The 25253-nt window shown below is 42.7% G+C and overlaps 1 protein-coding gene across 2 annotated transcripts in view; it reads right to left on the bottom strand.

Annotated features, from left to right (window-relative positions):
- The window catches only part of ddr1 (discoidin domain receptor tyrosine kinase 1), a 54149-nt gene extending 33477 nt beyond the window's left edge, over positions 1–20672 (bottom strand). For both annotated transcript variants that reach the window (XM_080471056.1, XM_080471057.1), the window contains exons 1-2: positions 20332–20672; positions 3162–3319 (exon numbers count right to left, since the gene is read on the bottom strand). In XM_080471056.1, the coding sequence (XP_080327182.1) occupies positions 3162–3261 (100 nt within the window). In that variant the 5' untranslated portion in view covers positions 3262–3319; positions 20332–20672. The remainder of the gene's footprint in view (positions 1–3161; positions 3320–20331) is intronic.
- Positions 20673–25253: the final 4581 nt, after the last annotated feature.

The raw sequence follows: 25253 nt of genomic DNA on the forward strand, positions 1-25253 counted from the left end.
ATGTTTTATAGTGCATTTTACTCCTTCAGCAGTCTCAACAGGGTTTGGATGACTGAACCTCCAACCTTGACCAACTGGGCCATACTCCAAAATGGCGGTCCATCCATTATTCCATCAATTTCCTACAACAATTCATTCAGTTTAGCGGCACTAAAGCTGAACCCATCTCACTCAGGGCAAAGTCTTGAATAAAATTTGAATTCTCCTCTAGCGGCCAGAAAGGCAATAACAAGAAAATGGCTTAAACCAGATGGCCCATCTGTTATTGAATGGCATGATATCACCTATGAAATCTTTGCAACGGAGAGAATCACTTCCTCAATAAGGCTACAGAAAGCAAAATTCGACAAAATCTGATAAGAGTGGAATAAGTTCATTTCCCCAAAACGACCGTCTTTCGTTTGATCCATTTTTTTGTAGTTTTCTGTAATATATTCCACTTAGATTGCTCATTTTTGTAATTGTTTTATCTGTAAAGTAAGCATTGTGCAACCCCTTTTTTTCATACAGTGTAAAACACCCCATGTTCTGATGTGCATGTTCTGCATTTGTGTTATTCATTCTACTTTATTTAAAAAGAAAAGGAGGATCACTTCTAATGTAAATTTTAAGATGAAAGTTTTGTATTTGTGACTCCAAATAAATAAAAAATAAAATAAAAAATAATAATAATTAGTATTCTCCAACTACTTAATGTCAGATTTTCCGCTCAAAAATTTTAAGGAAAATATCATGTCTGAAAAAGGCATTCCCCTGACCCTCCAACTGATCCCACTGAATCTTTTTCAAGGTAGACATTTGTTTTTAATGCAACTATTCGACGTACCAACAAACAGAATTGGGAAATGGATTTACTTTCTTGCGTTTCTCGCGGTGCCTCTGATAACCAGAGAAGTTGCAGCTGAGAAACACATTTGTACTGAATGGCCATGGCTGCAGTGCATGCCGTTCGGAAATGTAATAAAAGTTTAAACGAGTAGGATTTCTTGGAGTATTGTGTTCAGACAAATGGGCCAAACATAAAGCCATTCGTCTCTCTTTGATATCTCTCTATTCTGAGATGGGTCACTGGGGACTTGAGGCTATCCCAGTTGACACTGAATGAAGGCATTAGAATCAGATCATCAGTAATTCAGAGTGAACAAAAGTGCACATTTTAGTGTTCCTGCAGTGCATTTGGGAGATATTGTACTGAACAGGAACGGGACAGAGGGACAGAGGGACAGAGGGACAGAGGGACAGCCTGAAAACATGTCGTCTGCCTGCAGCTGTTACCTTGTGAGGAAATAAAAACAGCAAATTCTCACATCTAAGAAGCACAAGAAAGAAAAGTTTTGATGCTTTCAGAAAAGCCTCGAGCGATACTAGAGGCCTTGTGATAGTGAGCAATGCTTTAAACTGAAATGGCAACGTGTAAACCTCAATAAAACACGTAAACCAAGGTGCAGATGGGAGGTGGAACAGTTTGGTAAATAATATAAGCTCTCGGTGAAGCGGCAGGGCCTGTTCTAACTACAAAAATGTACTTGGTTGTTAAAAACCCAACTCCTGTGTTTTGTACATCTTTAACCCAATGCATGCTGCGTTTCTGGATGCTGTGATGTACCTGAGCATGATGGGTGAGCATCTTTGATTAGCAGTGGTTCACTGAAGCTAATTTTAGACTCCATGCTTCTGACTTGAAAGGCTGGCTGGTTTTCCTCTCTGATGGACTTTCATCTCACAATCTCTGACCAGAGTGCTGCGATGCTTTTATGTCTCATGATGCAGAACTGACCATCATGTCAGAAGCCCAGATTTTGACAGGTTTGGGATAGTATAGAATGTTGTTGTTATTGTTTTATGGATCCTTTTCATCCTGTTTATTGTGAGATTACATTATAAGTATCTCTGTTTGAAGGGTAGTCCTATACGGCTTCACCAATACTAAGATAAGGTTATGTAGCAGGTAGCCCACAGTGAGCATCATACTATGAAATAACTCTGACTGCAACAGCAAGACAGTTACTGAATTACTAGAATAAAGTGGTGATGGCAGTTAACAAATTGGCTGAATATTTCAGGCAAATTCATTTAGATCAGTGGTTCCTTGTTTTAACATATCCAGACCTTCAGTGATGCCAAACACTGGTGGGCACTCCCACTCTCTCCAACATACAAAAATCAGACCTTTGCAATGGGCAGTGTCTCAGGTCCCCTCCAGAGCTTAAGGAAGTGTCTTATTTTGGTTGTCTTTGACTGCCTAAAAGGGGTCCAGAACCAAACGTGGAAAACCACTGATCAGTACGTTTCTGGCAATTTACTGGCTTTATAGTATGGAGCAAAAAAAAAAGCATAATCAAAAAAGCATGAATGTAACTTATGGTGACAAACAGACATAAACAACTGATTCCTATTTGACTCATTCAGATCAGTAATCAATCAAAAATCTTAAATCCTCTGAGGTGCGCTTTGTTTATGTCCTCCATTTTAAATCATTCAAATGTCATGCATTTTGATTTTCAACGCTTTATTAGATAAGATGCCATTGGGGCCTCTGGGAAATCCTCCCTAAACGACTCAAAGACTTTAATAATTAAACGCCACATGATTAAAAACAATAATCGATGGTGGCTGGATAACCTGGAGGGAGCTGCTGCCGTCAGAAGGTGCTGCTGCAGTAGGAAGGGTGACACGTACTGCAAACACTCTCCTCTGGTTACACCTGGCTGGCTGGCTCACATTCACTTCCTGCACCCTTCACCGACATTTTGACTGACACTTTCATGATCTGCCTGCGCATTAGTGGTCTTGACGAGCCACAGGGGAAGGGGGAGGACCGCCCAGCAATCTCATTCTCCTATTACACACGACTGGCTGGCAGACAGGGGGAGGACACAGGATAGCCTGTTGATAGTGGACGAAGAACGAGTCTTACTGATCTGAGAATGTGAGGAGAATGTCAGAGCAGCGGTACGGATGTTTGCTGTGACTGAACTCAGGAGGAAGGTAGAAGGTTTGGAAACGCAATGTCTGAGTTTGAGACAAATAATGAAAACAAAAACAAAAACAAACAAACATGGAAATCCAACAGCTGCCGGGATGTTAAAATTGTCAGTACTATAGGAGAGAAGACACAGTCCGTCATCAATTCTGTTTTGCATGTGTTTGGATGAACCCACCTGGATTAAAGTGCCACTCATGTTCCCCTGAAGACGACACCAGCACAGCCGAGACCGAGACCAAGACCAGAGGGAACAGCCGCAGGGTTTTCAAGGCCATGACGGCAACTACACACCTGGTTACCTGTCCGGGGACGCACTGATGACCACAGGCATACCTGTCGCAGAGAAAAGGAGAAGGAGAGAGATATTCTCAGTTACAGCCGCTTCAGAATTCTTGCTTGTGCTTTTTTGGGGAATTACAACAATCTAACTCAAATCCAAAATTAGTTATTTACATACAGCTCTTGCCTGAGGCTGAGAAGCTCACAGGCTCACCATCGATAACTCAACTCCCTCAATCAAACCCTCATATTTCAGAGCACGTTGCATGTCTCACAATCATTTCTTCTTTAACATTTGCTACGCCAAGCTCAGCGATGGGCCAAACCCCAAAGGAGCGAGCGCACAACCATGCAACAAAGGCCACTTTCTCAGGCTAATTTGTTTTTCTCTCTGGCGCCAGTATGGCACGATATAACAGTACTTTACTGCATGGAGAAAGAATACAAACAGCTTGATAATTGAGGACAGCACAATTAGCCATCGTCATCTGGTTGCAGTGAATTTCTCTCGTTCAGTATTCAGAATGCCAGTCACTTCTCCAAATTACTGATTTCAGACCTACTTTCGCTTAACAGGATGGAGCATATTTGGAGCATGGTTCGAGGCGTTTGTCTGGAATAAATAAACAGATGAAGCAGCGAGAATGGAGAAACGAAAGCCGATAAGTGTTAGAGAACAGAAGGACAGATGTCAAAGTGTTTCCCGTAAATGAGAATACAAATATGGTCGGTTAGTAACAAGAAAATAACTTGCTCATGACAACAACAAAAATCTCAAGACATTCTCAAGACAAAAACACCTGTCCATTAATACCAACTTCTAACGGCATGTTTATTGGTGAAAAGTACAACTATATAGTGCTTTCTGTGTGTGTGCGTGTGTGTGTGTGTGTGTGTGTGTGTGTGTGTGCCTGATGTTGATTCAACTTTATGATCATTTAGGGGCCTGCAGTCTGTGTGGCTGCTGAATTGTGTTGTGATATACTGAACTTCCAAAATGACCATAAAGTAAAAATCAATACCACTCCAGTTTCAACAAAAACAGTGCATTATAGCCTTCATAACGGTGGGATTTACTGCAGGTCTGCAGTACAAGGATGTATTGTTAGGTTTGGTGAGTGCCTCATCACTGGCAATTAGGACTGTGTATACATTGTTTTCATCTTTAAGTGTTTTATCGCTAAAGTAATCAATAAAAACATACATACAATACTTTTGCGGAAAAAAATGCTTAATTTCATTTCTATCTTTTGACACATCGCAAAGTAAATGAAGAGAAATCAGATTTTAGCGTGACTATTCTGCACCCGAAATAGCCCCAATTTGCTGAAAGTTACTCAAGATATTCAGCAGGAAGTTTGTTTAAAACCCCTTTCAGACTTAAACTCAGATCTTCTGTGGATGTAGGCTTGCTCACATTCCTCTGTCTCTTCATGCAAAACCAAAACGGACTCTATGAGATTGAGATCAAGACTTTGGGGGCCATATCATTAATTTCAGGATTTGTATTTGACTAGATAATGCCTTAAGACATTGGCTATATGATTGGCATTAATATACTATGATGTGGAGTAAAAACTGTAACCAATCAGATATTTTCTGGTTTGTATTGCTCGTGGAATAGAAGCATTTCTTTCAGATACAACTGAAACTTTAGGACACTATTCTTTTGTTATTAAACAAAAAAGGAGCATTTTTAAAGTTCTATCACTGCATATGTAACTAATGAGTGTGTGTGAGGAAGACTTCCAGTGGTGAAACAGGAGGGAGGAAGAAAACTCCATGATAAGTGGACGTTTGAAGTGGGAGTGACAGCTGTTGAAGACAGAGAGGCCATGCTTTCCTCCCTGTAGACCCTCTGTGTTTCAGCTTCATCTCTGACCAGACTGGGACCGGCCGACAGCTGACACACAGCTGTAGTGACAGAAGATCAGGAAGGAGAAGGGGAAAAGGGGAGGGGGGGGGGGGGGGTAAACCGAGAGAGGCAGGACGAGGGAATGCATAGAAACTGAGCGAATGACGGCGTTGGCTCGGGGCACAACAGGGCGGAGACGGCAGGACAAGGGGAGCGATGACATGGGTACATGTGTGTGAGTATTTCTTAGGAGGGAGGCGGTGTGGAGAGGGTGACTTATGGCCTTGCGGTGTGTGTTTGCATGGGTGCGAGGGGCGCGTATGTGGGCAAAGAGAAGGGCTCAAGGATAGCCAGCCAGTGCAGCTGTCCTGAACGGGACACACCGCGCAACCGATACAGGGTGCATGTGTTCCAAGTGTGGAGAGAAACAGAGAGAGAAAGAGAGGCTGACATTTTTTTTTTCCTTTATTGGAAAAAAAAAAAAGCATCCGAGTCTGAGTTGTCCAAATGAGTAAGTATGCCTGCACACATGCCAGATGACAAAATAGTGAAATATGGGACTTACTGGACTAAGCCCTGTGTGGAAAATCAGAGCTGAGAATTTGATGGCTGAAGCTACAAATCCGAAACAATCACCATAACAACCACAACCACATCAACAAACATTAACGTTCGGCGATGTCTCATCAGTGTTTTTGGTCAACAAGGGAGAACACATGTGAAGAGACGAGTCCAGCACTCCTCATATGACTTGAAAACCCAATCAGAGCAATGTTTCAGCCAGCAGGAACAAAAGTGTCCACAACCACCGGAGAACATTGTTGTTGGAAAAGTCAAGTGGCGTTGAACAGCTGTGGTCAATGCTCAGAGAGGAGGAGAAGGGCCCGCTGTGTTCTGGAGGAGGCAGCACAGTGTGCAGCCCGATCTACACTCTCACGTTTTGTCTTGGCTAATCCACGAGAGGGACTAATGAATAGTTATGAGCAGCTGCTGTTTCGGTCCCACACAACTAAACACAACTGAGAAGAGCGACTCTAGACTCTCGCACACACCCACACACACTCCTTTAGTTGAGCGCCCATTGCATCATTACAGATACATTGCCAGGCTCTATAATTAGATCACCCCGGTGAAAAGCTGGCAAGACGACCGCCTTGGCTCTGGTTAGCGTCTTTTCTAGAGAGCCCCTCATGCCGGACCTTCATATTGGTCCTGCTCTCCAGTTGTTCAATGAAACTACTTCAGATGTCAGTACTGACTTGGAGGATCTTTCAGGTAGTTTTGCCCGTTTTAACAGTCTGTGTTTTATATCAGCGTTGACCCTGTTCTACCGCCTACTATAACTCTGTTCGGTATCGTTTCTCGGACTGTAGAAAACCATTAGATTTTCTAAGCTGACACCTAAAAGTTTTAAAAGCTTACTGTGAAGACACAATCCAGTTTTTGATTACGCTTTCAGGCCTTGCAGAAAAGCAACCTTCGCATATTTGTAGAACTCATCCTACCAATTCTAGCACCACTTGATCGATACAGATTGAGTGCCAAAACAAAGCACCAAACACATTCACTGTAAAGCATCCATGAAATCACAAATGTGAGCATTTTACAAGTTCTTCTGAAAGAGAAATACATATGATATAATGTACATTTATATTTTTATGTTTTACTTACCTCATCACATTTTCCCAACTCAGTTCAACCAAGAAGCTGAAAATACTGTATTTATCAAGTTTTACTGGGCCTAACAAATAGGAAGGATCTCTCTCTCTCTCTCTCTCTCTCTCGAAACACGTGCTTCAACTCGATGCATTTAGATTTTGGTTGCGTGAATGTAACGGTAACATTTGTACATTTGATCAGTTTAAGTTGTTTGTTTTGTTTCAGTCGCAACCTTTTTATGCTGCATTGCAATAAAGTGCAATTATAAAACCCTTCATCTCCCAAAAATGTATTTTAGAACCAGAATATGAAATTTAACAAACTATTTAATCTACTTATTCTTACTCAATCCACCTCATTGATCTGACTTGTGGAATACAGGACATGTATGAAAACTACTTGGGTTTACTTGCTGGCCAAACTCTAAAGTTTTATGCACTGAATCATGGTGCGCCATCATTTCAATTGAAAACAACTGTGAATTGATCCAAACCTGACTCACAGCAGTTTTAAAGTTGATAAACATACTTTGAACCAAAAGTTAAGCTGCTCACAATAACAATGCAAAAAAGCTTTTATTTAGCACATATAATAATGATTTCCATTTTTCTTACATTAGTTTGGTATGTTATCATGGGAAATTTTCATTTGTGCCCATGTTAATGTGCTAATTGAAAAAGCCAACAGTTCTATTTAAGCTGAAAAGGAATTCAAGTATCAAAGTTAACAAGTCAGTATCAAAAACTTTAAAATATCAGAAGTTCTTTAAATGTTTCACTCAAACTGTTAATGTGAAATGTTAAGGTGAACTTTTGGCATCACCAATAATTAAGTGATTTACCTGATGTGTGACTAGATTATGAGGGCAGGTTTTCTATTTGTTATTCACACCCAAAAACGTGAAACGCTGTATGAGAAAATATGCAATGGCTAAAAATCTGCTCCTGATCTCATCTGTTTCATCATGTGTTACTCATTTAAAAAAAAAAAAAAAAAAAAAAAAAAAGTCCAGCAATAACGTAATAATGTATGCAATTTCAAACATAAACCTCATGCTCTGTTTCTTCCAAATCTTTCGTCTTCCATACTGAGATCACAACGTGTGAAGTCTCCAGTCGCGGCCAGATAGAGTAACAGTGAACACGCTGCCAGTTAGACATGACTAATGGCCACTGGGGAGACAAGAGTATCCAGCTCTTTGTTTTGGATTTCCGTCAGTGTTTGAGGAAGCCGGTTATACGCACGACTATCCACCGCTGAGTTCTGCAGATGAGGGAACACAAATGAATCTCCAATCTTTACAACTCTTTGAAGGGTGAGACTTTTCCAGCGGCTGAAACACAGTCCTTCAATGGCTTTCTTGAAAACAAGGTTGTTTCTTTCGGCACAGGGACACTCAGAGGAAGGTACTGGGTCCCGTGGGGCCACAGCTTCCTTGTTGATATACGGACCTACTCAGAGAGCGAGCCTGGGATGTTTTCCTATCAGAACCTGTAGAAGAGGTTCGTGTTTTTATGAAGGAAGTCATTACCTATAGATTACACAGATTAAATATCAAAAATGTTGCTCAGCCTTTCCTCCACTGAGGACACAGCCCCAACAGTCATTTCCTTCTTACATAGTTTCAAATCACATTAGTCATCTCAAGGCACTAAACACTGTTAGGTCCTTACCACAAGATACAGAAAAAATAGAAAGCAATTTACCGATATCCATATCTATCTACATCCATACCATATCTGTCATCTTGGTGGAAATCTAGACCACCGGTGCCATTGTAGACCTAGCACTTAGTAATCCCCTAACACACACACACACACACACTGTGGTGTGACACTACCCTGCCAAGTTCAGAGTAAGCAACGATACAGTGCGACCATTCGCCTTCAGGGAAAGCTGGTGATTTCTCACTAAAAGGCAAAAAAGAGACACCTATGATGACCACTGATCCTCCGAGAGCTTGGCGAGATGGAAATGTGAAACTGAGGTGTCAAAAAAAAAGGGGGAGGAAAGCAATTTACCAACTCCTACTGACACTTTATGGAAAACGTAAAAAACTCGCTCCACTGATATTATATCATGGAAATATGGCATTTTAGAAGCATGCACAGGTGATTTCCTCATCGTAATGAATTTATTGAAACAAAAGCCAACAACAGTGGTGGCTTTACCACAACATAGAATGGCAGGGTCTCAATAACTTGTCATGTCACCTAGAGCATCAATTACAGCTTGACACCGTCTCATGTTGTTCACAAGTCGACTTATTCTCTACTGAGGCTTTGTGGCATCCCAGTCTTCTTGAAGGGCAGCAATCAGGTCATAAAGTTTCTGGGTAGAGAGTTATGAGAGTGTCCTCAATGACTCTGCTGATTCCAGAGGTTTTCTATGAGATTCAGATCTGGCGAAAGTGCAGGTCACGCCATTTGATTTACCACAGTCTCCAGCAGCCGTTCTCTAATGATCCAACCTCAATGAGCATTGTCCTCCATGAAGATGAAATTAGGCCTGTGCTTGTCATGCAGGGGTACAGTCATTGGATTAATAATATTTGTACAGTATGCGCTTATTACTGTACCATTCACAAAGTGTAGCGCAGTTCTGTATTGACTAGACAGACCTGCACACACTGTAAAACCACCACTAAAGGCTTGTCTAGTTACAACAGTAGCTGATTATAGCACTGTCCTTGAGGTCTCTAACATTGTTGGTGGCCGTCATACTGATGGAAACCGTTTCAAATGGTCTGACGTGACACTTGGAGCCTTCCACCTCCTTTAAATTTGCCTGGAGTTGAGAGGCATTAATCATCTGCTTCCAAAGGGCTCTGTTCGCAATGAAGCGGTCATCAGGGTGGGATGTGACAAACAGACATTGAGTACAATGTCTTTCTGTGATTCTTCCAGTCTCTCTGTATCTCTGTTCAACTCTAAGCTCTGTGGCCACTTCCCTGTGAGAAACTCCTGTTAGAAGCCTCCCAGTGGCAAGGTACTGTTGATCGTTAGGCGTGGTCTTAGTCTCATGGTGTCAAAATGTGAACAGCATGACGAGCAGGACTGTTTAAATACCAATTCTAATTGAACCTGGAACTTTACTGGACCATTCATGGATCAAACACCTGCTGTGAATTTTGCCATTAAGCTCCTTGTCAGAGCAAGTTGTGCAGAAACAAACTGAAACATTGAACAATTGGATATGTGCGTTCAAAAGTTAAGAAAAGGTCACATTAAGTTCACCTGTACAGGTTACAGTGCATTTTAGGTTCATCCAGAAATTTCACCCGAAAGCCAGATATCCCTAACTTTTCTGTGAGTAGTGAAAGAAACAGTATGAAGAAAACAGCCCTTTTAGAAAGAAAGAACCCGGAGAGTATCAAACCCAGAGGTGCGTGTCCGTCTGTCTTGACTAATTGGGGTGAGCAGAGAGCAGAGAAAGAAAAAAGACTGTGCACAGAAACAAACAATAAAATGTGGCAGGTGTGTGAGGTCACTAACAGCAGATTAGGAGTACGCAGCTGCAGAGAGGTAGAAGTCTGCAGAAAGGTACACAGAGAGAAAGGATTGATGTGGGAAAACAGACCACGGGAGTGAGAGAGGACCTGGGTTAATGGTGTGTGATAGTGAAATATGAATGCATGAAGAATGAAAGAAAAAGCACAAAAGGAGAGGCGTCCAGGGCATTATGTAAGGTTGTATTGCAAGTGATGGATCAGGATCATCTGAGCCAGCCCAAGCTTTATCAGAAAGTAAAGTTTCAAACCAATTCTCAATAATAGAGAGCATATCTGCCTACTGATCCTGAACTGGAAGTTTCTTCCACAGGAGAGAAATCTGACAGTAAAAGGCTCTGCCACCCATTTCTCTCTTGGATATTCAAGGCAGCACAAAATGGTAATATAGGGTCTTAAATATATGATGGAGCCCAGGGCCGAACAGCTTTGTAAGTCAGATTTAGAATTCTCCTCGTGATTTTATCTGGGACCAATGAAAGGAGACCAATACGATCTGTCCCACGAGCTCCTGTGAGCACTGTGAGCACTCCAGCTGATAAATTTTGGATCAACGAGAGAAAAATCAACTGTTAAGGGACACTATAGCAATAAGAAATCCCAATTCTCAAGCCTTGCGATAACAAATACATAGACCGGTTTTTCAGCTGTACTATAATCTTGTTAATACTTTCACAATATTGTGCAGATAAAATAAGGCAGCCCTTGAAACTTTCTTAATATATCTTTCAAAAGACACATTCTGGGCAAACATTCTGGGCAAAAATGAGAGCAAAGAAGCAAAAAAAATTTTTTTAAAAAGAAGTTGTAAGGCATGACGAAGAAAAGCTACTCAACGTAATATTTGGTTTGAAAGTTAGTTTCTGAGGCGTCAAAGGCCAAAAACAATTACTTCATTTTTCTAGAACGTGAAAGCGAACAGGACATCCAGGGCTTTTAAAGAGCAAAGTCCTCTCACAATACCAACGTTGACATTTGAATCCATCTCCGCTGTGTATCAGTGTCTTAGAGCAAGACACTGAAGCTCCGAATGAAGTCTGACATAATCACTTCACTCACATTCTCTCAAACACTTTGAGAAGGTGCTATATAGTCTATTCGCCAGTTGGTTCAGTGCTTAAAGTTTGACGAGCCGAGTTGTTTTCATGTGCCTTCACAGATAAATATAACTGGATATTACCTGCATGGCAATGAAGAGGCATTGAGGGCTTTCTTACAGAGGAAGGAAAGTAATTTGGTCTTCAACTTAGAAATATGTTGGCTGACATGAATATCAATCTTTAAAAGAATCAACAAATGAAGAAATATCAAGTCCAGGGTGACTGGTGCTGTTAATCAAGGTGCTGGTCACACATTGGTCATCAAGCGGAAGCTCTATGAGTCACATATTCATCTATACACGGAAGTGCCACTCATCACTGTGGAATCTGATGTTGCTGAGTCTTCGAGAGGAAGCAGGAGGAAACAATACATGAATCACTGGAGAGTGAGGAAAAGACAGTTCCAGCAGCCGAGTCAGAAAAACAAATTAAACAGCAGCAACAAGAGAAGGTGAAAGTAAAGCAATGTGGCTGAAGGATGACTGAACGGGATGGTGAATCACTATAAAGATGGAGGTTGTTAAAGAAAAACATGTTCCAGGAATAGTTTAGTTGTGCTCAACACTGACTCAGTCATGAGGACAGCTCAGCTTTTACCTTGAAACCCAATTCGAAACCCACAATCTTGAAGGCAGAGGCACTGCAGGGTGGAATCATAAAACTGTGATGTGGAACAGCAGAGCTCCTAACAAATCTAATTTACAAGCTCACCAGTTTAAGACAGAGTAGAAGCAGAAAGACAGTTGAAAAACCAGAATAAACATAATAAAACAAACATAATAAAGTAAGGGTTATTTATATGCGGCTTCAAAGATGGCGCTAAAGAGTGAAATTTCCATCGATTATCTTCCTCTTGCTTATTTTTTACTTGGACATAGACCCAATTTATTCCTGACCCTGTACTTGTTGCAGCATTGCATGGCCGACAGAGACAAATGGTGATTAGAACCATTTGCTCTCGCTAATAAGAATTCCTTCATCAACAAAAACCTTGCTATCCTGCAAGTCTGAGCAGGCAGCAAAGCACAACACCATGTTCACAGCCAGAAACCCATTTAGTGTGGGAGTTGAGAAGAAGCGGAAATCAGCAAAGCATTTTACTTCTTTATGTTTAGGTCAGTGTTCATTGCAGACAGAGCCTATACGTTCTTTAACCAAAGACAAATATATACAACATGTGTGAAATATACCCTGTAACCATAAATCCAGGACTACAAAGCCTTGAAGAAGAAAAAAACATTGGAAAAACTCAGTTAATTAAGATGTGGTCAGCCTTCTGTTCCTACAGTTGCAATAGTCGCACTGTATATGTTTGTAGTGGTTTTCTTGTCAAGCAAGACTCTTTATAGGCATGTCCAACAGAAAACTGCCCAACACATGTTTTGCAAACGTAGAAAAAATATCTACAATATATAGTTTTTTTGTGGGAAAGTGTAAGACATGTTATAAAAAGCATGTGTCTTTATTGGTCAGTGACGGCCTGAAAGTGAAGGATGAATCATCTCAACTCTGAAAGTGCTTCACATGAAGACAGAGGGAGGATATGAGACTGATCAAGAAGTGACTGAACAAACCCATAGAGGCATGATAAAAACATCATAATCATAATTAACGGGGGCTTTAAACACTGATGGATTAGTGTCAATGGGTTTTTCCATCATACTGCTTGCTCCAGCGAAAACCTGCTGTCTGCCTTCACTCTATTGGGATCTTCTCTTGATGCCAGATTTTGCAGAAAAGCTCTCTCCATTCAACATTATAGAATTTGTAGATTGTGTTTAAGAGATTACTGTTACTGGTTCCGGCTTCACTGGCATTCAGAAGACATATTTTATGCAATGTCATTTTACCAACTTTGTTCAGAGGCATTCACTAATTACCTGCTGTTACTGCTGAATGACACTGAAGCAAATCTGCCTCCATGTGACATTTGGCTCCATCAGTAGGTGACAATAAAACTTGTTTTTTACATATCACTATATATGTTAATGTCAACCTGTTCTATTAGCTAGTGGGTGATAATCATCGAAATTCTGCAATTTCCTTTTCAGTTTCAGTGTTCTTAGCAGACATATCGCCATCGTCTGACGGCGGCTTTATCAATGCATTTACAGACCTTATTTTACATACTTTCAAAAATTTAACATCTTAATTTAGCTGAGTGGTTAAGGGATGTTTTTTGTTGTGTGACAGTCTGAACACAGCTTTTCACAGATTATTATGTATTGAAGTATTTTAAGAAATATATTTCATGTAAGCCTTCTAGAAAAGTAGCTTGCACAAACACTGCGCACACAAGCCCATAGTGACCTTAAATCCTGAAATTAAAAAACATTATATATAATACTTTGAGTGAAGCTCATGTATGAAATTAAAACACTTGTGAAAGAAGGAAATACTACACTAAAATGATGTTAGAGTTTCTGCAGACCACAGAGTCTCACAACATTGTCGTTATTTCACATTTGACAGCTGACATGTCTGCCTTTTGTGCCAATCAAAAGTTTGTGAATTATATACAAAAAGTAAGTTTGTACGTTCACATTTTGTCAGTCATTACATAAGTAAGTAAACTGAAATGAAAGCAGAAAGCCTATAATCAGGTAGGATCAAAACATCCCCTCCAGCTACAGACCTGCCGTACAAACACAATATTTAGTCTGGACCAATTTTTTAATCATAGCCCATCACCATGCTCTAATATTATGGCATCTGCAAAGGCAATCAAAGGGAAATAAGCCTGATCACAAACACACAAAGAGTAATAACACAAAACTTGTTAGTGGTGGATTGCTTGTATGAAATGTTCAGTAATAACTACAGAACAGCCAAAATTAAACTTGAGAGGATGTTCTGGAAAGCTGAAAAATGAAAAAAAAAAAAAAGAACAGAGAGCGCAACAAAAAAACGAGCACATAAAAAAGTGAATGCCTTGTTAGCACTTCTGGCAGCCAATCTGACTTACACCGAGTCGACTGATTAGTAGCTGCATCGTGTGAATCAAAGAGCAAAGTGCTTTTGCTGTGCACGCAAAGGAAAAACACCAGTAGAAAGTGAGCAACGAATCCCTGTGGGAAACTGCGGGTGACTGACAGTAACTGGAACACTGTTTTCTGTCTCGGGGCTTGAATCTCCATACGTGTCAGTACATGAGGGTGAACCGTCTTCAGCTCTGGTTTCTGGATGGAAGCCATCTGGAATGAGCAGAGCTGCTTTGCAGTTTCAGGTGAACGTGAGGTAATGAATCAGAAGTCCTTCGCACCTCCTCGAAAAGTGAAAGCCACGTTATCCACTGCCTGAAAATAAACCTTCACCACTACCGTGATGAAAGCTCCTGAGTTTGACCTCCGTTTGGACTGTGGGTGTAAAAACCATAATGAGAGTTGTGCAGGTATGAGGTACCAGTAACATGTTAATATGGCAGCAGCGCGGCGGGGTCTATGAGGATCTGTGGTTCCAGTTTGACACACAAGCCGCTTCGGGGGCTGCAGTGTGATGGCCAGCCGCAGCTCAACTCCTCGAATTCAATTTGCACAGTCTCACCGCCACCTGTCAGAGAACAAGTGTGAAGCAGAGAGGAGGCTGGGTGAAAGAGGGGCGAAACAGGAGAGGCATGTGACAGCACAGTGCTAGTCTCACAATGGGCAGAGAGAAAACAGCCGCAGATTGAAACACAGACGGACCGACAGAAGAATGTCACGGAGGAAAATTCCCAGCATCAATCGGACAAACAGAATACGACCGACAGAGCGAGTGTGGGACAAAAGCGACTCTGCCAGCCGGAGGCTGAGAATTATTCATCCACGGCGCCGCGATTGGAGGAGAATGAGAGGGAGAGAAAGAAAGGGGGAATAATAGAGGGAGGGAGAGAGGTACTGTGGGAAGAAACAGCAGAGAGAAAACTGAGAGATCAGGTCAAACAGGAACGAGTTCAGCCAGACTCAGCATTTTGAGTCAGAGTGAGAAAAACAGTGCGGCCTAACCCAGCCCTCCAACAGATGTCTTATTCTCATTCCTAATGAATGGTAGCTGAGGGGAAGGAAAACTCTTTCAGAAATTCTAGGGCGGCTCAATGTTTAGGTACTGCAGCAACTGAAAAGACTACTAGACTCAAAAAGATCCAAAAATGCGTTGAGACCTGGGTAATATAAAGTCTGAGCTTAGCTGAAAGTCTCGCCTCTGTCTTTCTCTCTTCTCCGTTAAAAGCCTCAGGCAGAGGCTGATACCTCTATCACAGTTGCAGTCCTCCTCCTCCTCCTCCCTCTCAGCAGAAAAGAGCCTCCTAAAAAGAGCTAAATTACACATCACACAACAGTTTCCTGATGCTAATGTTCCCCTCCAAACTCCTCGCAGCGAAAGACAGACACGTCCAGCCCACTCAATGGGGACGTCGCTGAAGCTCATATCTATCATGTGCAGAGACGACATATTGAAAACGAAGGTAACCTTTGATGTTCGACACATTTTTTTTTTCCCCCCGTGTGGCAACATGGGTTCAAAAGCTCTGACTTTGCCAGGAGCCATGGGTAATTATTAGTGGTGTACTGAGCCACAGGAGGCCCGGTGTGCGCTAGCAGCTCAGGGTAAAACACCACCACAGTGTGAGGGTTTGAACAGAGATGAAAAAAGAAAAAAGAAAAAAACTGGAGGAGAAACAGAGCACAAGCTGGCTTTTAAGTTTGGTTCCATCTTTTATAAGTTTCATATTCTTCATCCTGGAGAGAGAGAGCTTCTTCTACCAGAAGTCGGTGAAACATGCCAGCACATAACACGATCCACAGCTGCCTTAAGCTCATTGGATTCAGCATTGTCCTCTTCTAATTAGACCATTAACTTGCCCACAATGCCTCGGGAATGTTCGGGATTTTCTGTGGCTGCCAAGATGTCAACAAACTGGAAGATGTTCCATGAAATTTGAATGCTGGAAATAAGCATCTGTATGCATGTCATGGCGAATTTTCGTCATAAGACGTATTGACGAAGTATTACAGATGTACATCAACACCTGAAACTTGGTCCTATATTTTAAATTCCTCCCGTGGGGATTCTGACAGAGTAACTGTGGCGAGTTGTATTTTGATGGCAGGAGTGCCACCGAGCCATTAATCTGTGAATATTTTAATAAAAGTATTGAATTATTTCATGAATTATGTATTACAGTTGACAGATTGGACTTTAAGAAGGTAGTACTTGTCATCTTTTAGTTCTCTGCATATTATTGCATGCTGATTTTGATCTGTATCATAGACGTGCATGTAAACAAATGCATCTATCGACTAGTTTGAAACATGTTCAAAGGCATACAAATTAAACACACAAACCGGATTTGCTTTGATGAGTGTCAAATTTTTTTAAGGATTAAGCCAAGCTCCCTTACATCTAGACAGCATCTTCCCCCCAGATATCAAACCAGGGCACCCTTAATGGAAAGAGCAAACAGATAAATAAGGAGACTCACAGGCATGATGGGAGAAGTGAGGCCAAGGGTAAGATGGATGAGCAGTGGAGGCGGACGGATGAAACATCTAGTGCTGCTTCAAAGGGAATGGAAAGATAGAAGATGAAGAATCTGTTCGCCTTGTTGGATGTAGAGGCAGAGACAGATTGCCTGAATGATCAATTAGAGCATCAAAAGTATGCTGGATGTCAAGGATGGATGGAGGGACAGGGAGTGAGATGATGAATGAAGGAAGAGAAAGCTGATCTGAAAAAAAAAAAGGCTGGCCTTTAAAGATGCAGATTTATGAAGAGGACATCAAAAAGACTCGAAAACTCGCTGACAACTGAAGTGCAAGAACACCCTACATCCCGCTTTGAAGTGTCACCACCCATTACACGATTAATTTGTTTGCCTGACAGTCTTGTCGAGCTCGCCCCGCATGTGACCACACGAACGGCAAATGCAATTGAAAAGTCCAGCTGTCTAGACTTGACGGGAAATTGGTTTAGGAAAACAGGGGGAACAGTGGAGTCCTGCCTTCAATTGGTTTCATTTCCCATTAAAAGGAGACAGAGGAGAAAGGAGGCAAGCGACCGTTTTGTGTCTGTGCCCCGAAATGAATTCTTTCACTGGACTTCCCACCCGGTCTGTCGGGAGCCAATTACCAGCAAACAGACCTGATACATCATTTCTGTGAAGGAAATCCCATAAAGAGACGGTTCTGGATTGAAGCACCATTATCATCATTGTGCTCTTTATGTGGTTAACTAGCCGCATTAGCCACAGCGCTATAAAGATCAGGCAACTGTGCAAAAGCTGCAGTTTAGTCACTGTGGTCGATCGGCCTCCTCTCAGTTTGCTGTTGTCCACCTGCAGGAATTCTCTTCAGAAAAGTCAACAAGCTGAAACAAATAGACACAAACATATGGTCACGACTAAAACAATGTGCCACACAGAGGAGAACGGACTGAGGTCAATGATCAACCAGGTCTCAGCATAGACTCCAAACTCTGCTTTGTTTCTGTAAAAGCTTTCCCTTTGGCATGCATCAATATGTTTTCAATCAAACAAGGAAAAAAAAAAGGTTTTCTCATCTTTTACATAAAAATAACAGCCAACTTCTTTAGAATACGTTTGTGGCAGAACAACAGATAAATATTCACAAGACACTGTGTGACGGGTTACTTTGCTCCGTGCATAAATCCTGCTGGAATCATGTTATGCAATTAAGGTCATTTACCGCTATGATAAAAAACAAATCAATGAATATAAACTTTTCTCAAAGTGCTGAGTGACTGTGAGCACACTAATACTCACATAACAGGTCGATGCAGTGGTCTAAGATATTCCAGCTCGTCTGCTGGACTGCACAGCTGATAAAAAGCAGATATGTGGGTCCAATGGCTCTCATGGGACGTTGTGGGAAAATTAGCTGCCCATTAGACAGGGATCCAGCAGACATGAGCATGCCGTGAGGGACTATGCATCAATAACGAGGGCTCCTCCTCACTTTATGCCCCTGCCTTTGCAATAGAGGCAGTGAGGGAGGGACAGGGAGAGAGGAAAAGGCATTTTATTGCCTCTTTCTGTTGGCGAATTGCACAAGCACCCCCACCTCCTTCTCCAAACAGTTTAACAATACTCCACTCCGAATTGCCTGCTCAGTCTCCTGGCCAAGAAACTTGCGCGTACCCATTTTTTTTTTTGTACGTGGTGGGAAAGGTGACTGCCCGCTGCACTGCACACCCACTGAAGACCATTGTTAACTCCTCCATCAGGACGCCTCCGCCTCCCTGGGAGCAGCACAAAGGCACGCACAAACACACAGGAACAAGCTTGGTAACAGAAACACATGAAACTCCCCCCCGTTTTCACTCCACTCCTTCAGTCTCTTCCAATACCAAAGTAAGGAAAAGGGAAATCTAAAACAAGCCATTTCTGAACATAGCCTTCGAGAACTGCACCTGCATCCTGTTCTCAGAAAAGATTAACATAATTTGTGGCACCCCATGAATGATTTACCCTTGAATTCCTTTTATTTTACCCATAATGTGGCTGTGGCTGTGGCTGACATGGGAGAGCCTCTCGTTATCAGTGGGTCGATCTGTGCTCCTCCTGTAATGTGTTGAGGTGTCCTTGGCTAAGATACTGAACCCAAAGTATGCATGGCAGCCATCATCAGTGGAATGAGTGTGTGCGTGACTGTGTGTGTGGCTGTTTGACTATGACTTAACAGTGTGAAGCATACACAAACAGTCAAAATGTGGTGAAAATGCACTATACGATTGAAGTTAACTTACCATATACAGACATAAATCGACATCCTGTTTTAAGTATAAACCCCCTTGTAGATTATCCCCAGGGTTTGAAATGTTTTCTGTATCAACACAGCTCCTCCTCCCCGGTGGACCACTGCCCGGTGCTCATTCCAGGTGACTGATTAGCTCCCTGGTGGAGAGCCACCTCATTCAGGGCCAGAGGTGAGTGAAACCAGAGCTGACAGTCCTGCTGGAGGTCACCTGCGATGGCGCCGGGGGTCACAGGTTTTGACGACCACCAGCTGGATGTGTGGAGGCTAGATGGTGAATGTACTGAGCCATTCATCAGGACTGGTGGAGAGTTATGGCTCGGCCCACAGAGAAGGCATATTTAACATGTGATGTTTGGTGAAGCTCAGACAGAGTTGGCATGTTCTCCCTGTGCACGTTCTTTCGATTTAACAGTGTGGAGATGCGTGTGAGCCTATACTCTGTGACTTTAAGTTGTCAGTTGGTGAGAATGTGTGCGATTTTATCTCTATATATGCACGTGTTTTATCAATGTGATGAACTGATCAGCTCCTGCGCCTCTGGAGGCTTAAAGTTGGAAAAGCGGTTTAAAAGATGGATGGATGCTCTGTGGAGGAAGTTAAGCAAACAATGAGATTAAGAGACGGTGAAAAGAAGACTGACCAGTGACCACTCAACCAAACGCGTGTAACTTTTTAAACAGGGAGAGGGTTTAATCATTGGAGAAGCTGGAGGAAAGTAAAGTCCAAATTGCACTGGAACGTGTGACAAATCACGACCCTGGATAATGTCTTCTCCGCAGCCAGGGACCCACATTTAGCGCGATGCGGAGCAGCGCAGTTTGCGAATGTAAGTGCAGCCCATGATGTACACTGTCAGAACATTTCAGCCACGCAGTCAATAAATACCACGATGTATCTGCCGCACAAAACGTTATAAAATCCACATGCGCTCCCCAAGAGTCCGTGGCCGGCGTCCAGATCAGCGCCCGGAGTTCACACCGAGACACGGAGACGCCAAGCCACACACACACACACACACACACACACACACACACACACACACACACACACACACACACACACACACACACACACGCAGACAGCTGGAAATATCCGCTGCAATATTATTATTATAGCCGCTTATTATGGTGTAACGCGCTCGGAAAGGCAACGCCGCAGCGGAGGGCAAACACAAGTTGGTCACTTACACTTACCTAAAAAGAACAGGGGAGAAGTGAGCTCTGACAGCAGTCCGAAAACTTTGCGATTAACTCTGTATTTGCCGAGCTGTGTCCTCAACAAACACGCGTCAAGTCGAATAATCCAAAAACTGAGCTCTGGAGGAGTTGCTGCGTTCAGGGGTTCGAGCTCAAAAAAATGTAAAAATAAAAATGAACCTCAGAAAAAAAACAGAGGAACACTGCGCACCGGTAGAAAACGCACCGTCTTTTTGGAGGAAGAGTATTAAACTTGACCAGGAGGGGGAATGAGACGGTGAAGGCTCCCGGTGTCTCTGCTTCACCCACGGCTCCTGCCTCCTGCTCAGTCCGGCTCCGCGGCTCCTCGGCCGGGCCAGCAGGCGCCACCAGGTGCTCATTTACATAACTGCACCGGCTGCGTCCAATCACAGCCGCCAGTAAGGTGTCTGATTAAATATTCCAGCAGGCCGTTCGTCCAATCAGACGCCGCCTCGGGCGGGACATGTAAACTGTAAAATATATATATATATATATATATTAAAAAAATAAAAAATAAAAATCCAATGTGAGAACTTTGAGTGCAGTGGGAGAGTCTCTCAGCTCCAGACAATGGAGGATATGACATGTGATACAGCACCAGGCAACATGGTTTCACCTTGTTAAAAATGTTGCTTTTCTGTTTCGGAACAGAATGTTTGACAATATAAAGTCCAGTTCAATAAACTGCTCTACCTCCAAGCATCTGGCCAGGGCCGTTTAATGTAGGCCCACAGCGCTCTGCCTTGGTATTTACCTCTGAAGGAAACTTTATTACAGAGTATTGGTGGTGTAACTGTATACCATTACTGGCCCCGGGCTATAATGACTCAGATTGAAGGGTTTGCAGTAAAACACTGCTGTCACCAGGACAGTTGTTGATAGGGGACATAGAGGAAAGCAGGGGAGAGAGAGAGAGAGAGAGAGAGAGAGAGAGAGAGAGAGAGAGAGAGAGAGAGAGAGAGAGAGAGAATTCATATTTAAACTGATTCACATATGTGTATGTTTATGCAGAATAGCATTACAAAAAAAATTGAAGGAGTCAGACTGAAAACAGGCAGTGGAGAAGTCAAGGTTGCTTGCTGCTACTTGCCCGTCTGGCTGAGGGGAGGGAAACTTTAGGAGGCGCTCAATCAGCAGCCAGGGACAATAAAGGTCATTTAACGCACTCTGAGCTCCACCTTGGATAAACAGGGAAGAAACAGAGAAAACACTGATACACTCTCTGCTCTTGTAACGCCTGTGTTAATGTTTAAACTTGTACTTTTTGGCTCAGTCGGGTCTTAAAGGGAGGTTTCTTTGAGAGTAAATGAAATGTTTTGATCCAAAAGCAGTACACAAACACAGTGCAAAACTCAGAGTTTCTGAAGAAGTGCTTTGTTTTTTACTCAACTATGTTTGTTTAACAGCTGTCGTCAGTTTTCAACAAAACATTCAATATATAAAAAAAACATGCCTTTTGTGTTGATGCTGCTGTGTCTCATCGCACTCTTTCATAAATTAGAGTTGAAAGTAGCCCTAATGATTTTTCCAACGCCTATCCCGTTGTCTAAATTGTACTCAATTACAAGTAAAAGCAAAAAATGCTTTGATGAAAATACTCTTTTCAAACACTACGTAGATTATCAGCTGTTTTTATTAGCGACCTTTAACATTTGTTATACTACTGGCATTGTATGAACAGCAGACATTCAATCGTATTTTCCGGAATGGAACTATTTCATTGTACATTTTTCCGTTTGGTTTTCGAGAACAAACGTAAATATAAAACTGCTACTAGCCTGCAGAATGTGAATGTGCCAAGAACACTATTTAATTAGCCTGAAGTGATGTGCACATTTGTATTCATGGCATCAACTTCTGGAAATGACATGCTATTAAAAAAAATGGTAAGAACTCAAATCCACCCTGACTATATCTAGTATTTCAATGATGTTCTCAGTCCATCCAACCAATTCATCTTTTATACGGCTTTATCCATCTTAAGGTAACGAGGGGCTGATGCTGAGCCATCCGACTGTGGACGCAGATGGAAACACCCTGGACAGGTCACCAGTCCATCCCAGGGCGAACACAGAGAGACAGCCACACACTCACATTCACACCGACAGGAAATTAAGTCTCTGCTTAACCCCAACTGCATGTTTTTGCATGAACAAGGAGAACATGCAAACTCTGTCTACACAGGAAGGCCCGCCCAGCACAGCCTTAAACCCGGGATTTTCTTGCTCTGGCGAGAGTATTCACCACTACACAGCCCCCATTCTCCGTCGACTAAATGAATTTTTGCTCTTTTCGTGTGTTTTTTCTCCTCCATTAATGCCACCTTTCCTGCAGCCCACCCCCCCCCCCCCCCCCCTCTCACCTCGTTACCTTCCCTCACCCCTCTCTCCATCTCTCTCCATCTCTCTCCAGCTCTCTATGTGTTTATAAAGGCTTTAGCTGGACTTTCATCTGGCCCGGCCTCATTCACTCTGCATACGATTAACATTCTCTCATCGCTTCTCAATTCAGAGCTGAACCAAACCAAAACACTCCACTTTCTCTGTGTCTAATGTTTACACTTTTCTTCTTATCTCTTAGCATGCAGCATGACCTTACAAGCCAAGTTTTCTTTTAGTTTAGCCACAGTATTATCATAACTTATTCATTTTTGTGCTTCTCTGGAGTTTCACACAGGCACACACACACACAGACACACACACACACACACACACACACACACAAACTTTTCTTGCTAAACTTTGTTTTTCAGTGACGCGAAGCAAACAAAAAAGGGGGTGGTGCAGTTAATCTGAAATTACAGGGATACTGCAGAAATTGCTGTGAATATCTGAGAGTTATTATCCATGGCATCACCGGCGCAGCATTAACTGATTCATGAAAATGATCCTGCTGATGAGTGCAGTAATTCTCAGCTCTTGTTATTTCACTCCCCAGAGCCTCTCCCTTCTCGTTTGAGCTCTCTCTGTTGAGCACATCGTCAAACTGGCTCTGCTTTGTTCGTTGTCCAGGCAACTGCAAATCCCTTGGCAGAAATTATGACCTTTTTCAGCATTATTTCCTTTGTACCCCATCGTACCGCCTCTCCCCTATTCTTTTTGTGTCTCAGTTTCTCTGGGCCCTGGTCCTTTCTCATATTTTCTCTTGCACCATTATTTTTCTTCTTCTCCAAAAGCTGCTCAGTTCCTTTTGCTGAGTTTGGATTGTTGTCACTATAACCCCCCCCCCCCCCCGTTCCCCCCCTTTAGCTACTTCTTTACTTGCTTTGAGTGAAAGCCAGTGGAGCATAAAAAGCAGGTCTGATCCTGTGAGGAATTCACACAGTGAGAGATGAGAGAGAGAGAGAGGGAGAGAGAGGGAGAGAGAGAGGGATAGAGAGGGAGAGAGGGAGGGAGAGAGAGAGTGAGAGAGAGTGGGGGGGGGGGGGAGAGAGAGAGTGAGAGAGAGAGAAAAAGAGAGAGGGGGGGTGAGAGAGGGAGAGAGAGAGAGAGAGAGAGAGGGAGGGAGAGAGAGGGAGAGCGAAAGAGAGAGAGAAAGAGAGAGAGAGAGAAAGAGAGAGAGAAAGAGAGAGAGAGAAAGAGAGAGAGAGGGGGGGGGGAGAGAGAGGGAGAGAGAGGGAGAGAGAAAGTGAAAAGGTGAAAAGATTGAGTTACCTGAAACAACATTGCTCTGTCAAAAAGAAGAAAGGGCTTTTAACTGAGAAAAAAGTGTGTTCAAAGTTTAAGTCTTTATTTTTTGAAACGGACGATTGCATTCAGTTGAAAATTACCATTTCCCATTGAGAAGTGTTGACTGCTGATCTATCGCCAGTCATTGTGAATATACAGCGGGAATTGATCAGCCCTCTGACATCACTTTGGTCCAAAAACACAAACATCCGAATTAGAAATGGAAGCTTTCAATACAACGGCATTTCAGGGGGCAACACACACACACACACACACACACACACACACACACACACACACACACACACACACACACACACACACACACACACACACACACACACACACACACACACACACACACTATATCTCAGGCAGCCTGTCCACCCCCTGTTGTGGTCTGACAGCTGTGCAGGGCTGCAAGATTCAGACAACACAGATCAGTTGCAGAATGTGAAGCTTGCAGTACGTTGGGAACCGGCGTAAAACCACATACCAGGCATTCTACCCTCTGAAACGTCTCTGCCAGTGGCTTTTCACTGGAAATATTCAAATACCAGTAAATGTCTACAATTTGTTATGGTCGACATGTTGAGACCCGAAGGTCATTTTACAGGAAAATCAAATTTACACATGCATGCATGACATCAGGTCAGCATTTAAACATGTTTGTGTGTGAGAGTGTTTTTATAGATGTTCACCTCTTCAGGAGCGCCTGTGTTTCCCCCGATGTCTGTTTACTGTGCTCTGTCAGTATCAGTGTCACAGGCCCCCGGGCAAGTTGTATCTGACCGGCCTCTGGAGAGGATCTGTGGGTGTCGGAGGTGTCAGGGGTCACAGGGTCAACGTCAGCTCCCGGGAGAGTTTCCTGGGTGAGGGTCTAACAGTGTGCGTCACAGGCTTCTGAACCCTGCCTTCAGGTGTGTGGAGAGGAATGTGATCATATCAGCTCCTCTCACTTTCCACTCAGTCCTCTGACTCTTTTGTCCTTTAGATGATCCTTGCCGTTGTTCCGCAAACATAATCCGGGGACCAAAACAGGTTGGCTCTTTGTGTTAAACCTGGAAAAATAAACATTGGCCATTGATTTTACTGACATGTTCAAAGCCGTGGATAGGTTTACACACTCGGTTAGCCAAACCTGATATCTGCTTAGACTCACCTGCTAATCTGTGATTAACAAAAACCTTATGTGACAAAATCCTGAAACTTAGAATAACAGGTCCTTTT

Source organism: Lipophrys pholis, assembly GCF_963383615.2.
Source record: "Lipophrys pholis genome assembly, chromosome: 9".
Taxonomy (NCBI): Eukaryota; Metazoa; Chordata; class Actinopteri; order Blenniiformes; family Blenniidae; genus Lipophrys; species Lipophrys pholis.